The 13,339-nt window shown below is 42.7% G+C and overlaps 1 protein-coding gene across 3 annotated transcripts in view; it reads right to left on the bottom strand.

Annotated features, from left to right (window-relative positions):
- The window catches only part of LOC139390989 (solute carrier family 7 member 2), a 47,712-nt gene that overhangs the window by 8,425 nt on the left and 25,948 nt on the right, over nucleotides 1-13,339 (bottom strand). For all 3 annotated transcript variants that reach the window (XM_071138442.1, XM_071138440.1, XM_071138441.1), the window contains exons 2-8: nucleotides 12,196-12,579; nucleotides 11,909-12,064; nucleotides 10,314-10,479; nucleotides 7,819-7,955; nucleotides 7,417-7,639; nucleotides 4,612-4,748; nucleotides 3,015-3,117 (exon numbers count right to left, since the gene is read on the bottom strand). In XM_071138442.1, the coding sequence (XP_070994543.1) occupies nucleotides 3,015-3,117; nucleotides 4,612-4,748; nucleotides 7,417-7,639; nucleotides 7,819-7,955; nucleotides 10,314-10,479; nucleotides 11,909-12,064; nucleotides 12,196-12,565 (1,292 nt within the window). In that variant the 5' untranslated portion in view covers nucleotides 12,566-12,579. The remainder of the gene's footprint in view (nucleotides 1-3,014; nucleotides 3,118-4,611; nucleotides 4,749-7,416; nucleotides 7,640-7,818; nucleotides 7,956-10,313; nucleotides 10,480-11,908; nucleotides 12,065-12,195; nucleotides 12,580-13,339) is intronic.

Genomic DNA, 13,339 nt, shown 5'->3' with positions numbered 1-13,339 from the left:
TTACGAGGGTATGTTTGGCAGCATGAGGGAAGGATGCTTTGTTGCAAAATAGGAAGCTGATTCTAGATTTTTGGATAGGCGATGTTTAATGTGAGTCTGGAAGGAGAGTTTACAGTCTAACCAGACACCTAGATATTTGTAGTTGTCCACATAAGTCAGAACCGTCCAGAGTAGTGATGCTGGACGGGCGGGCAGGTGCGGGCAGCGATCGGTTGAAAGCATGCATTTAGTTTTACTAGCATTTAAGAGCAGTTGGAGGCCACGGAAGGAGAGTTGTATGGCATTGAAGCTCATCTGGGGGTTAGTTAACACAGTGTCCAACGAAGGGCCAGAGGTATACAGAATGGTGTCGTCTGCGTAGAGGTGGATCAAAGAATCACCAGCAGCGAGAGCGACATCATTGATGTATACAGAGAAGAGAGTCGGCCTGAGAATTGAACCCTGTGGCACCCCCATAGAGACTGCCAGAGGTCCGGACAACAGGCCCTCCGATTTGACATACTGAACTCTATCGGAGAAGTAGTTGGTGAACCAAGCGAGGCAATCATTTGAGAAACCAAGGCTGTTGAGTCTGTCAATAAGAATGTTGTGATTGACAGAGTCGAAAGCCTTAGCCAGGTCGATGAATAGGCTGCACAGTAATGTCTCTTATCGATGGTGGTTATGATATCGTTTAGGACCTTGAGCGTGGCTGAGGTGCACCCATGACCAGCCCTGAAACCAGATTGCATAGCGGAGAAGGTACGGTGAGATTCAAAATGGTCAGTAATCTGTTTGTTAACTTGGCTTTCAGAGACCTTAGAAAGGCAGGGTAGAATAGATATACTGCAGGTCTGTAGCAGTTTGGGTCTAGAGTGTCTCCCCCTTTGAAAAGGGGGATGACCGCGGCAGCTTTCCAATCTATTGGAATCTCGGACGATACGAAAGAGAGGTTAACAGGCTAGTAATAGGGGTTGAAATCATTTTGGCAGATAATTTTAGAAAGAGAGCGTTCAAATTGTCTAGCCCGGCTGATTTGTAGGGGTCCAGATTTTGCAGCTCTTTCAGAATATCAGCTATCTGGATTTGGGTGAAGGAGAAGTCGGGGAGGTTTGGGCGAGTTGCTGTGGGGAACGCAGGGCTGTTGACCGGGGTGGGGGTTGTTATGTTTGTTCCTTATATAATGACAAACCGGGGCGTAGGTTTAACTACTTTTAATGAATATATACTTCAGCTAGAAAACTCCCTGTTTAGCCATGCAAGGCATTCCTTAACCATCTGCCTAGCCTGCTGGGTAACGTAGTCTAAATGTTATTAACACATAACAACACAGGGGTAGCCAGGTGGAAAGAATGGCCAGCCGTAGAAAAATGCTTATTGAAATTCTCAATTATTGTGGATTTCTTTGGTAGTGACAGTGTTTCCTAGCCTCAGTGCAGTGGGCAGCTGGGAGGAGGTGCTCTTATTATCCATGGACTTTACAATGTTCCAGAACTTTTTTGAGTTTGTACTACAGGATGCAAATTTCTGTTTGAAAAAGCTAGCCTTAGCTTTCCTAACTGCCTGTGTATATTGGTTCCTAACTTCCCTAAAAAGTTGCATATCACGGGGGCTATTCGATGCTAACGCAGAACCCCACAGGATGTTTTTGTGTTGGTCAAGGGCAGACAGGTCTGGAGTGAACCAAGGGCTATATCTATTCCTAGTTCTACATTTTTTTTGAATGCTTATTTAAGATGGTGAGGAAGGCACTTTTAAAGAATAACCAGGCATCCTCTACTGACGGGATGAGGTCAATGTCATCCCAGGATACCCCGGCCAGGTCAATTATAAAGGCCTGTTCGCAGAAGTGTTTTAGGGAGCGTTTGACAGTGATGAGCGGTGGTCGTTTGACCGCAGACCCATTACAGATGCAGGCAATGAGACAGTGATCACTGAGATCTTGGTTGAAAACAGCAGAGGTGTATTAGGAGGGTGAGTTAGTTAGGATGATATCTATGAGGGTGCCCGTGTTTACGGATTTGGGGTTGTACCTGGTAGGTGCATTGATCATTTGTGTGAGATTGAGGGCATCAAGCTTAGATTGTAGGATGGCCGGGGTGTTAAGCATGTCCCAGTTTAGGTCATCTAGCAGCACGAGCTCAGAAGATAGATGTGGGGAATCAATTCACTGTGTCCAGGGCACAGCAGGGGGCAGAGGGTGGTCTATAGCAAGTGGCAACGGTGAGAGGCTTATTTCTGGAAAGGTGCATTTTTAGAAGTAGAAGCTCGAATTGTTTTGGTACAGACCTGGATAGTAAGATAGAACTCTGCAGGCTATCTCTGCAGTAGACTAAAACGGCGCCACCTTTGGCAGTTCTATCTTGGCGGAAAATGTTATATTTAGGGATGGAAATTTGACATTTTTGGTGGTTTTCCTAAGCCAGGATTCAGACACAGCTAAGACATCCGGGTTGGCAGAATGTGCTAAAGCAGTGAATAAAGGAGACTTATGGGGGAGGCTTCTAATGTTAACATGCATGAAACCAAGGTTTGTACGGTTACAGTATTATTATTATTGGTTATTGATCGATGCAATATAATACATACTTTTGTTTATTTTCTAGCATTCAAAATGTTAGATAGAAATCTTTAAATCCCCAAAACTCTCATTACTACTGGGACAAGCCAATTTGCTTGCCCTTAGTACTTTAAACAATGCATTAAGGTAAAGTTTTGAATTACTTGCATTGTGTTTCATAACTAATAAACAGTTCAGTATAGAAAAAAACATGTATAATGTGCAACTATTTGTAAAACTATGTGCAACTATGGTTGCAAAGTCGAAAGACGCTAATGCCAACGCAATTCAAGAATTACCTATTTAGTATATTTGGCCTTTGTAGGAATCACACCCACGAAGTTGGTGTTTCCAGCACCATGCTCCCACCAACTAACCCACTGGAGAACATATGTTTTTAATTAGATAGAAATGAAGCATAATAGTTCGGTTAATAGCTGCAACAGCCCTGGGGATGTGTCCAACCATCACTCACCTGAGAATGAGAACACAAGCAGCAACAAGGGAGTAGGCCAGGAGAGTTCCAATAGACATCATGTCTACTAAGGCTTTTAGGTCAAACAGGAAAGCCATGATTGCTGAGAAATGGGGATGAGACAGACACAAATCAGATACAAACGTTCATTGTTCATACTTATTCATGACTAATAATGATTACATTAAGAGTTAAATGAACCAAAATACAACACAACCACAACCCCACTCATTACAGCTTTATACAGCATATTACAGAGAATTACACAGTCATTAATAAAGCAGGTTTCTAATCTATTGTCCCAATGAACAGTAGAAAGTGTTTTGGTGATGCACCGCACAGTCCATGATTGCTATTACAGACAGTCACAGACACAGGTGTTTAGGGTATATGATGCAGGTGCCTTCAACCAAAAACTCTCTCAGGGTTCAAATGAAAACTAAGACTGGATTGCAAACGGCAACCTAGTCTGGGGAGTTGGTGTGAGATAGTCTGGGGAGTTGGCTCAGCTCCCTCTCTTGTATCTTAGCACCTGACCACAGTAAGGGACTGATCACCTCTGCATGGTTCAAACATAGACCAGCGGTATGTCAGGAGGCGCTGCTCACAACAAACCCCAACCCCTACTATTCCTCTACCAGGCACTGTGTACTCTACTGGGTCTACCCGCTGGTACCAGCTGCTCTCTGTGCCCGTCCCAAGACCCACTCCCACCTTAACATGTACTTAGCACCCTTTGTAAAATAGTTATTCTGACCTCAATGGGACTTCCTGGATGAATAAATATTACATAATAAATATAGAAAAAACACCTGCTGGCATCAAAGTCCCTCAACCCTGCACCCTGCAGTCAGCCATCTCACTGGGAGAAACCCTGCAGACAACACTATATGTCTTAACCTTATAGCCTGATAACCTTATAGCCTGATAACATGATACACTTAAAGCCCGATAACCTTATAGCCTGATAACATGATACACTTAAAGCCCGATAACCTTATAGCCCGATAACATTATAGACTGATAACCTTATAGCCTGATAACCTTTAACCTTATAGCCTGATAACCTTATAGCCTGATAACCTTATAGCCTGATAACCTTATAGCCTTAGTCCTAGTCTCAGTGAGCAGAGTAGAGACACACACCTATGGACTATACTGAACCTGGAGAAGCTTTCATCTATTAAATGGGTCTGCTGACTGTAGGGCTACAGCACTAATCTGGTCCTCTAGGGTTGGATTTTGTCTTCTGATCAGAGAATAATAGGTCTGGTTGGGTAACCAGCTGTGTGGCTTCTCTGATAAATTAATTGATCAGTTAGGAGCAACAGAGGGCTTCAAAAGCCTAGAGGACTGGAGCTGTGTACCCCTGCTCTACTGATAATTAGGCCTACTACTATGCCTAACTGAATGGATGGGACAAGTCCATCAAGAGAGTTTGATTGATGTGAGAGGGATTTTCCATCATGCTTCCACCACCAGCAGCACATCATTGGCATGCATTCATCACCAGCAGAATCAGATGCAATTAACCCAACGATGACACAACGTAACCACAGCAGACGAGATGCCACACAAGGCCTCCTCAGGAGCTTACCCGCGGTAGTGCCCGCCGCCATGGTGGCAGCCACAGGCGACTGGCGCTTACTCACTTGGGAAAGAAATTTGAACAGTAAGCCATCTCGTGCCATGGCAAAGAGAATGCGGGGCAGAGGGAACATGGAGCCCAACAGGCTAAGGAGAGAGAGGGGTCAGGGTTCAAACACAAGACACTTTGAGAAGGAATGGGCACCTGCACAACTGTGAAAGTGTTCGTCTGTACCAAGCCCACAAAACTCTGACCAAATAGAACAGAAACTTCAACAGATGTTTTGATTAATTATGATTGGTCAAAACATGGGTTCGGGGGACATTTTGGTGAATTTTTACAAAGTCACCGGACTTGTTACTCTCCTTTTGGGAAAGGATGATTTTATCTGCATAATATCCTTTCACAGTTGATTGGTGGATACAGTTTCAGCAGCAGTGATGTCAAAGCACTTTCCCCAGCTCTCACCTGCAACTACACCGGAGCTCATTGTGGCAATAAGCGGGGTCTTCGTCTTAGGATTGATTCGGGCTAAGGCTTTGAAAAGCACCCCATCCTCTGCCATAGCATAGATTACACGTGGCATAGGGAAAATGGAACCCAGCAGACTGCATGGAACAGCAGAGACATGCACAAGGACAAACACGTTATGCACAAGGACAAACACACTACACACAGGAAAGTAATTTCACCAAAGCTAAAGAGCATAATCACAGAGACAGTGTATTTCTTGTCTTATGGCCCCATTCTTCCAACTGTTGCTGACATAATCCCCACTGTATCACCTTTCCTGAAGCTCTCTGAAGGTTTTTGCAAATAGGACATTGCTCAGGTGTTATTTTGCAGCCTTTAAAAGGCCTGAAGGAAGACCCAGAGGACCCAGAAGACCCAGAGGAGAGGAGAGTTATTGATGTATTAATGGGCAATACTCTTAATGCCAACATGTATATCAAGGATCCCCAACAGGATGGCCGGCAGGTTATTTTATTTCTCCCCCCCCCAAGTTTTCAAGGCAAAAAAAATACAAATAATTGTTGGACAGAAGACTATAAAATCACCAGGAAATTAGAAAAAAATAGAAATCTGTTCCCATATATTCCCACGCATAAATAGAGAGGCATCTGTGATCGTATCCCAATGTAATCAAGGTTTGAAATGATTCTGTTTTTGTCAAGTACTATACAGTGAATTGGGAAAGTATTCAGACCCCTTGACTTTTTCCACGTGTTGTTATATTACAGCCTTATTCTAAAATGGATCAAATATGGATGAAATGTCCCTCATCCATCTACACACAATACTCCATAATGACAAAGTGAAAACAGGTTTGTAGATATTTTTGCAAATGTATTAAAAATAAAAATCAGAGATACCTTATTTACATAAGTATTCAGACCCTTTGCTATGAGACTCAAAATTGATCTCAGGTGATGCACCTGAGCAAAGGGTCTGAATACTGTTTCCATTGATCATCCTTGAGATGTTTCTACAACTTGATTTGAGAACACCTGTGGTAAATTCAATTGATTGGACATGATTTAGAAAGGCACACACCCGTCTATATAAGGTCCCACAGTTGACAGTGGATTTCAGAGCCAAAACCAAGCAGGTCAAAGGTCAGAGGTCAAAGGAATTGTCCGTTGAGCTCCAAGACAGGATTGTGTTGAGGCACACATCTGGGGAAGGGTACTAAAAAATGTTTGCAGCATTGAAGGTCCCCAAGAACAGAGTGGCCTCCATCATTCTTAAATGGAAGAACTTTAGAACCACCAAGACTCTTCTTAGAGCTGGCCACCTGGACCAAACTGACCAATCGGGGGAGAAGGGTCTTGGTCAGGCAGGTGACCAAGAACCCGATGGTCACTCTGGCAGAGCTCCAGAAATCCTCTGTGAAGATGGGAGAACCTTCCAGAAGGACAACCATCTCTGCAGTACTCCACCAATCAGGCCTTTACGGGAGAGTGGCCAGACGGAAGCCACTCCTCAGTAAAAGGCAAATGATAGCCCGCTAGGAGTGTGCCAAAAGGCACCTAAAGACTCTCAGACCATGAGAAACAAGATTCTCTGGTCAGATAAAACCAAGATTAAACTCTTTGGCCTGAATGCCAAGCATCTCATCTGGAGGAAACCTGTGGTATTGTGTGTAGATTGATGAGAATATGTAAAATAAAAAAATAAAAAAGTAGAATAAGGCTGTAACGTAACAAAATGTGGAAAAAGGGAAGCGGTCTGAATACTTTCCGAATACACTGTATTGCACAATAATTACTTAAGTAGAGTTGTCAGAGATTGATGTATTGATGTGATGTGTGTTACAGTATGAGGCTCTATAGTGGGAAGCCCAGGACCCAGGAAAGAACTCAGTGAACCAAAGGATAAGAAAGACAGAAACATGTCAAACAGCCAATATCATCAACCCAGAGATATAGCACATCAAGACAGGCAGTTCTCTCAAAACAATATGACCGCAGCTTGGCAAGTAGGACAATTAGCAATGAGAATCAATCCAACACATAGACAGTCATTGTAGATTTCACATTATTTTGAGCTGGATAGGCTAATTGCCTTGATAATAATACTCAATGTTATAGATTTGTTTGAACTCTTTTAAAAATAATTTTCCCCAAATGAAACCCAGATAAATCTAGTTAAAACACCAAAACAATTAAAAACCTGTTATTCCATGTATTATTATTATTATTATTATTACTTTGTCTTTATTGAGTCTCATCACATTTGACCTAACGGAAAGCTACACAGTAAGCATCCTGTGAATAGCATCACATTCAAGCATGCACAGGACATGTCCATTACCTGGTTGACAGGGCACACAGTGACCCCACAGCCACCAGATATTTAGCTGGGCCCCAGCCCACATATTCAAAGGCCATGGGCAAGGGGCTCTTCTCATCCAGTAGGTAGTAGGGCATCATGAGGGTGAGGGCAGCAGACACACCGAAGTAGGCCAGAAAGCACACTGTCAGAGACACCACGATGCCGATGGGAATGGCTTTTTGAGGGTTCCTTACCTCCTCACCTGGTGTACACACGCATACACAGATACAGGTCAAATTTAGATTCAGATCCCCCAGTGGTTTAGGTTGACCTCTGGGATTATTTGACTCTGCAAACCAGGTACCTTGTTGATCCATGATAGTGCATGTTTTGAGATGGAATGATCTACATTGATGTTGGGTATTGTCTTAAAAGACACACCTGTTGTTGCGATGCAGTCAAATCCGACAAAGGCATAGAAGCAGGTGGCAGCTCCAGCCAGGGTCCCACTGAAGCCAAATGGCATGAACCCCCCTGCACCATAATCACTGGTCACATTAGCAGTCACAGACAGGTTCCTGGAATACAGAAGGGGGGTAAACAGAGGGGCACACTGAAACGTTACTGACACATTTCAGTGTTCATAATATTAGTAGTGGGACATATGGTGATTGATTGTGAGCATATTCAAGTATAGATTATTATAATGCATAAAAGGATGCGTGCCTACAGAAAGTATTCACACCCCTGGACTTTCTCCACATTTTGTTGTTACAGTCAGAATTTTAAAATGATTAAATTGAGATTTTTTGTTTCTGGCTTACACAACAATACCTCATAATGTCAGTGGAATTATATTTTTCAAAATGTTTACAAAATCTGAAATGTCTTGTCAATAAGTATTCAACCCCTTTGTTATGGCAAGCTGAAATAAGTTCAGGGGTAAACATGTGCTTAAAAAGTCACATAATATGTTGCATGGACTCTGTGTGCAATAATAGTGTTTTACATGATTTTTGAATGAATACCTCATCTCTGTACCCCATACATCCACTTATCTGTAAGGTCCCTCAGTCAAGCAGTGAATTTCAAACACAGATTCAACCACAAAGACCAGGGAAAGGGCACCTATTGGTAGATGGGTAAAAATAACATTAAAAAAGCAGACGTTGAATGTCCCTTTGAGAAAGGTGAAGTTATTAATTACACTTAGGATGGTGCATAAATATACCCAGTCACTAAAAAGATAAAGGAGTCCTTCCTAACTCAGTTCCCAGAGAGGAAGGAAACCACTCAGGGATTTCACCATGAGGCCAATGATGACTTTAAAACAGTTATAGAGTTTAATGGCAAGCCATATTAGGAGAGGAGAAATAGGAGAAAACTGAGGATGCATCAACAACATTGTAGTTACTCCACAATACTAACCTAAACGACAGAGTGAAAAGAAGGAAGCCTGTACAGAATATAAAAATTCCAAAACATACATCCTTTTTGCAACAAGGCACTAAAGTATCCCAATGAAGGAAGCTAAGCAGGGTTGGTCCTGGTCAGTCCCTGGACGGGAGACCAGATGCTGCTGGAAGTGGTGTTGGAGGGCCAGTAGGAGGCACTCTTTCCTCTGGTCTAAAACAAATATCATAATGCCCCAGCGCAGTGATTGGGGACATTGCCCTGTGTAAGGTGCCGTCTTTCGGATGTGACGTTAAACGGATGTCCTGACTCTCTGTGGTCACTAAAGATCCCATGGCACTTATCATAAGAGTAAGGCTGTTAACCCTGGTGTCCTGTCTAAATTCCCAATCTGGCACTCATACCATCATGGCCACCTAATCATCCCCAGCTTCCAATTGTCTCATTCTTATCCCCTCCTCTCCCCTGTAACTATTCCCCAGGTCGCTGCTGTAAATGAGAACGTGTTCTCAGTCAACTTACCTGGTAAAATAAGGGTTAAATATAAAAATATTTAAATAATTAATACTGAATACAAAGTGTCATGTTAAGGGCAAACCCAATACAACACATTACTGAGTGTCACTTTCCATATTTTCAAGCATAGTGGTAGCAGTATCATGTTATGGGTAATCTTTAAGGACTGGGGAGTTTTTAAAGATAAAAAAATGAATGGAATGGAGCTAATCACAGGCAAAATCCTAGAGGAAAACCTGGTTCAGTCTTCATTCCACTAGACACTGGGAGATGAATTCACCTTCAACACAAGGCCAAATCTACACTGGAGTGGCTTACCAAGAAGACAGTGAATGTTCCTGAGTGGCCGAGTTACTGTATTGATTTATATCTGTTTGAAAATCTATGGTATAACCTGAAGATTTTTGTCTAGCAATGATCAACAACCAATTTGACAGAGCTTGAATAATTTTGGAAAAGAATATTGACCAAATGTTGCACAATCCAGGTGTGGAAAGCTCTTAGAGACTTACCCAGAAAGAATCAGCCTGTAATCACTGCCAAAGGGGATTCTAACATGTATTGGCTCAGGGTGTTGAATACTTATGTAATCAAGATATATTAGTGTTTTATTTTTCATATATATATATATATATATATATATATATATATATATATATGTATATATTTTTTTTTTACCAATGTTAGAGTTTTGGCTTCCATATTGTAGATCGTTGACAAAAAAATACAATTAAATTAATTTAAATCCCACTTTGGAACACAACAAAATGTGGAAAAGTCAAGGGGTGTGAATACTTTCTGAAGGCACTGTACATGCATATTGTATTTATTGAGATAGGACAGTGAAGAGGAGACAGGAAAGTAGGAGAGATTTTGAGTCATAAGAGCATGGGTTGGCTCTGGAATACCCATGCTGACTCTGGAATACATGTGCCAGGGTCTGCAGCCAAACAGGCCACATCGATAAGAAATCTTGTGAAACGAGGAGACCCACCTCCAATCCTTACCGTTTAACAATGGTGACATTGATGAGAGTTTCTTCAGAGATTTTCCAGTTGAGTGGGTCTCCCTTCACGAAGCCAGAGACGATGACAAACAAGAGCACCAGCACGTTGACAGCAGTGAAGACCTTGTTCACCCAGGCTGACTCCTTCACTCCAAACGACAGGAGGCCTGAGGGAGGAAACAACAAATAAGAATATAGAGTCCAATATACTCCGCATCAGGGACTCAACTTACTGAATAAATACACAGTGTCATGTGCAGAGTTGGGGAGCAAATTATTACTTGTAATCAGCTACATGTAATCGATTACAAAAAACCTGTAACTGTAATCAGTTATGTCACCAGCTAAAATATTGTAATCAGATCACAGATACTTTTGGAAAAATAGATTATTAATTCTTTGATTACTTTTAAATTCAGAAAGGATGTTTGCGAAAAAATACATTGACAAGTTTAAGTTTGTTCCACCTGAGTGAGTCTGACCACAGATCAGAGACCACTATGATGACACACCAAATGTGTTTGATGGATCCTTTTTGTCTTCTTCTCATGCATCTTAAGGGGAAAGTAATCCAAAAATAACTGAAAGTAATCACATTACATGACAGAGTTTGGGTAATCCAAAAGTAACGTTACTGATTACAATTTTGGACATGTAGCTGTAACGGATTGCATTTAGAAAATAACCTACCCAACCCTGGGTTTGAGACATGAGTATCCATGATATGTGAAGAATGTTACACACCTCCAGCCCATGTATTGAAGAAAGGTGAAATATTTATCTTACATCTTGTTAAATACCTACCACCTATGATCTGAGATTATGTTTTAAGTATTACATGTCTGGTCATTTTGTCAGGTGTTCCAAACCAAAAGGTCTATTATTATCATATCCTAACCCTAGGAAACTAACACAACTACTCTCAGTATCTAAGACCTTTAGAACAGCAAACATTGCATCGCTATGGAGGTTTGCCTTCCGGAACATTGGAGTAATCCAATCACTGCATTTGAGAGGTTTTGGCTCAGCAGCAGTTAAAACACATGATGACTTTTAACAGTTTCTGATTGTTTCACAGAAAAGTCTTGTTGACGTCTACACACAGTGTCCCTCTGAAAGTGCTGAACTCTCTAGCCATGTCAAGCTTCTGTGTAATGTGTAACAGTAGCTACAGAGGGCTTGTCAGTTCTCCTGAACAGAGAGGAGCACTGCCTGGGTAGTTCTGACACCGACAAGGCAGACATTCAGGGAAAGAGGGCCTCTCCACCATGTGAGTACTACCACTCACCAAACAACGTTCTGCCATTCCTTATTACATTGAAAATGTGGACCAAAAAATTGCTGCTTATACAAATGCCCATTGATATGGAAAAAATACCCATTCCAATTTCTGTTGATATACAGTTCTGACAGTCAGGGGATCAGATGTAGTGTGCATCCCAAATGGCACCCTATTCCCTATATAGTGCACTACTTTTGACCAGGGCCCTTTGGCCCTAAAGTAGTGCACTACAAAGAGAATAGGGTGCCATTTGGGACAAAGAGGTAGAGTTCTAAACAGGAGCTCAGTTATCCACAGTTGCTACAGTTCTTTACCTGACAGAAGTAGAATGAGACAGACTGCAAAGAAGTCTGGGTAATGAGCCAGGCCTGGAGAGTTCATGCTGAAGTAGGTCTTGCAGAACGTCTCAATGTGTCCTCCAATCAGCTCATCAAATGTCCCGCTCCAAGCCCTGGCCACACTGGAGGTGCCTGTGAGAGGGGAATATAGAGTAGAAATGTTTATGTTCCGTTAGCAGTCAAACTCAGCATAGTATGTGTTACCTTCAAAATAAAAGTTAATGCGGGCAGTATAGTATTTTAGACCGCTATAACAAACTCACCTATCACATAGGAGAGGATGAGGTTCCAGCCAGTGATGAAGGCCCACAGCTCTCCAACTGTTACATAGCTGTACAGGTAGGCTGAGCCAGTCTTGGGCACACGGGCTCCAAACTCAGCATAGCAGAGGCCCGCCATGACAGAGGCCAGGGCAGCGATGAGGAAGGAGACCACAATGCTGGGGCCTGAGTTTCCCTTGGCCACCTCTCCAGCCAGAACATAGACCCCAGCCCCCAGGGTGCTACCCACGCCCAGGGCGATGAGATCCACGGTACCCAGGCAGCGGCACAGCTTGGAGTCCTCCAAACTGTTGAGATCCACCACCTTCCTCCTCACCAGGGAGCGGCCGAACGACAACACATGACCCATCATCCCGCCAGCAAGGACTGGGGGAGGGTAGAACATGGTTTAGTGTGTGTGTGTGTGTGTGTGTGTGTTTGTGTGTGTGTGTGTGTGTGTGTGTGTGTGTGTGTGTGTGTGTGTGTGTGTGTGTGTGTGTGTGTGTGTGTGTGTGTGTGTGTGTGTGTGTGTAACTGTGGGTGTGTAACTGTGGGTGTGTAACTGTGGGTGTGTAACTGTGGGTGTGTAACTGCGTGTGTGCGTGCGTGTGTGTATAGTGCGGCACACACTATACGGTTTGATACAGAACACAGACAAAGCTGAGGAAATGCATTTTCTTTATTATAGTACGGGTGGAGATAGGGACATGTCTCATCAAAGCTACAACTCAGGGGGGTGGGGATCAAGCTAGTTGAGATAACACCATGGTTACTATTGACGTTCTTGCTGTATATATTTGGATAGGGGCTCGTTTTAGCATTCAGGAGGCAAATCCATTGTGAAGACTAAAGTCTTTCAGCAGGCCAGTTTGTTTTGGCACGGGGCTTCCTCTGAGTTTGAGCAGCCCTTTCTAAAAAGTCCCCTCATAAATCCTATAGAAGAGCAGACCTTCCTAAAAAGTCCCCTCATGAATCCTAAAAAAAACACCTCAAGCTGCAATTACATAACCTGGGAAATAAAAACGAGTACCCGATTTTGACAGCTGAAAGCCGTTAAGAGCAAACCATTGATTAATCATGTCATATGTGTGTCAGAAGATGAGAGTATTGGCCAACACTTTGCTGTCACTATAGCAGATCCTCATTG

This window comes from Oncorhynchus clarkii, chromosome 31 (assembly GCF_045791955.1).
Source record: "Oncorhynchus clarkii lewisi isolate Uvic-CL-2024 chromosome 31, UVic_Ocla_1.0, whole genome shotgun sequence".
Taxonomy (NCBI): domain Eukaryota; kingdom Metazoa; phylum Chordata; class Actinopteri; order Salmoniformes; family Salmonidae; genus Oncorhynchus; species Oncorhynchus clarkii.
The sequence above is the reverse complement of the archived record's forward strand: the minus strand, read 5'-3'. Positions and strand labels throughout refer to the sequence as shown.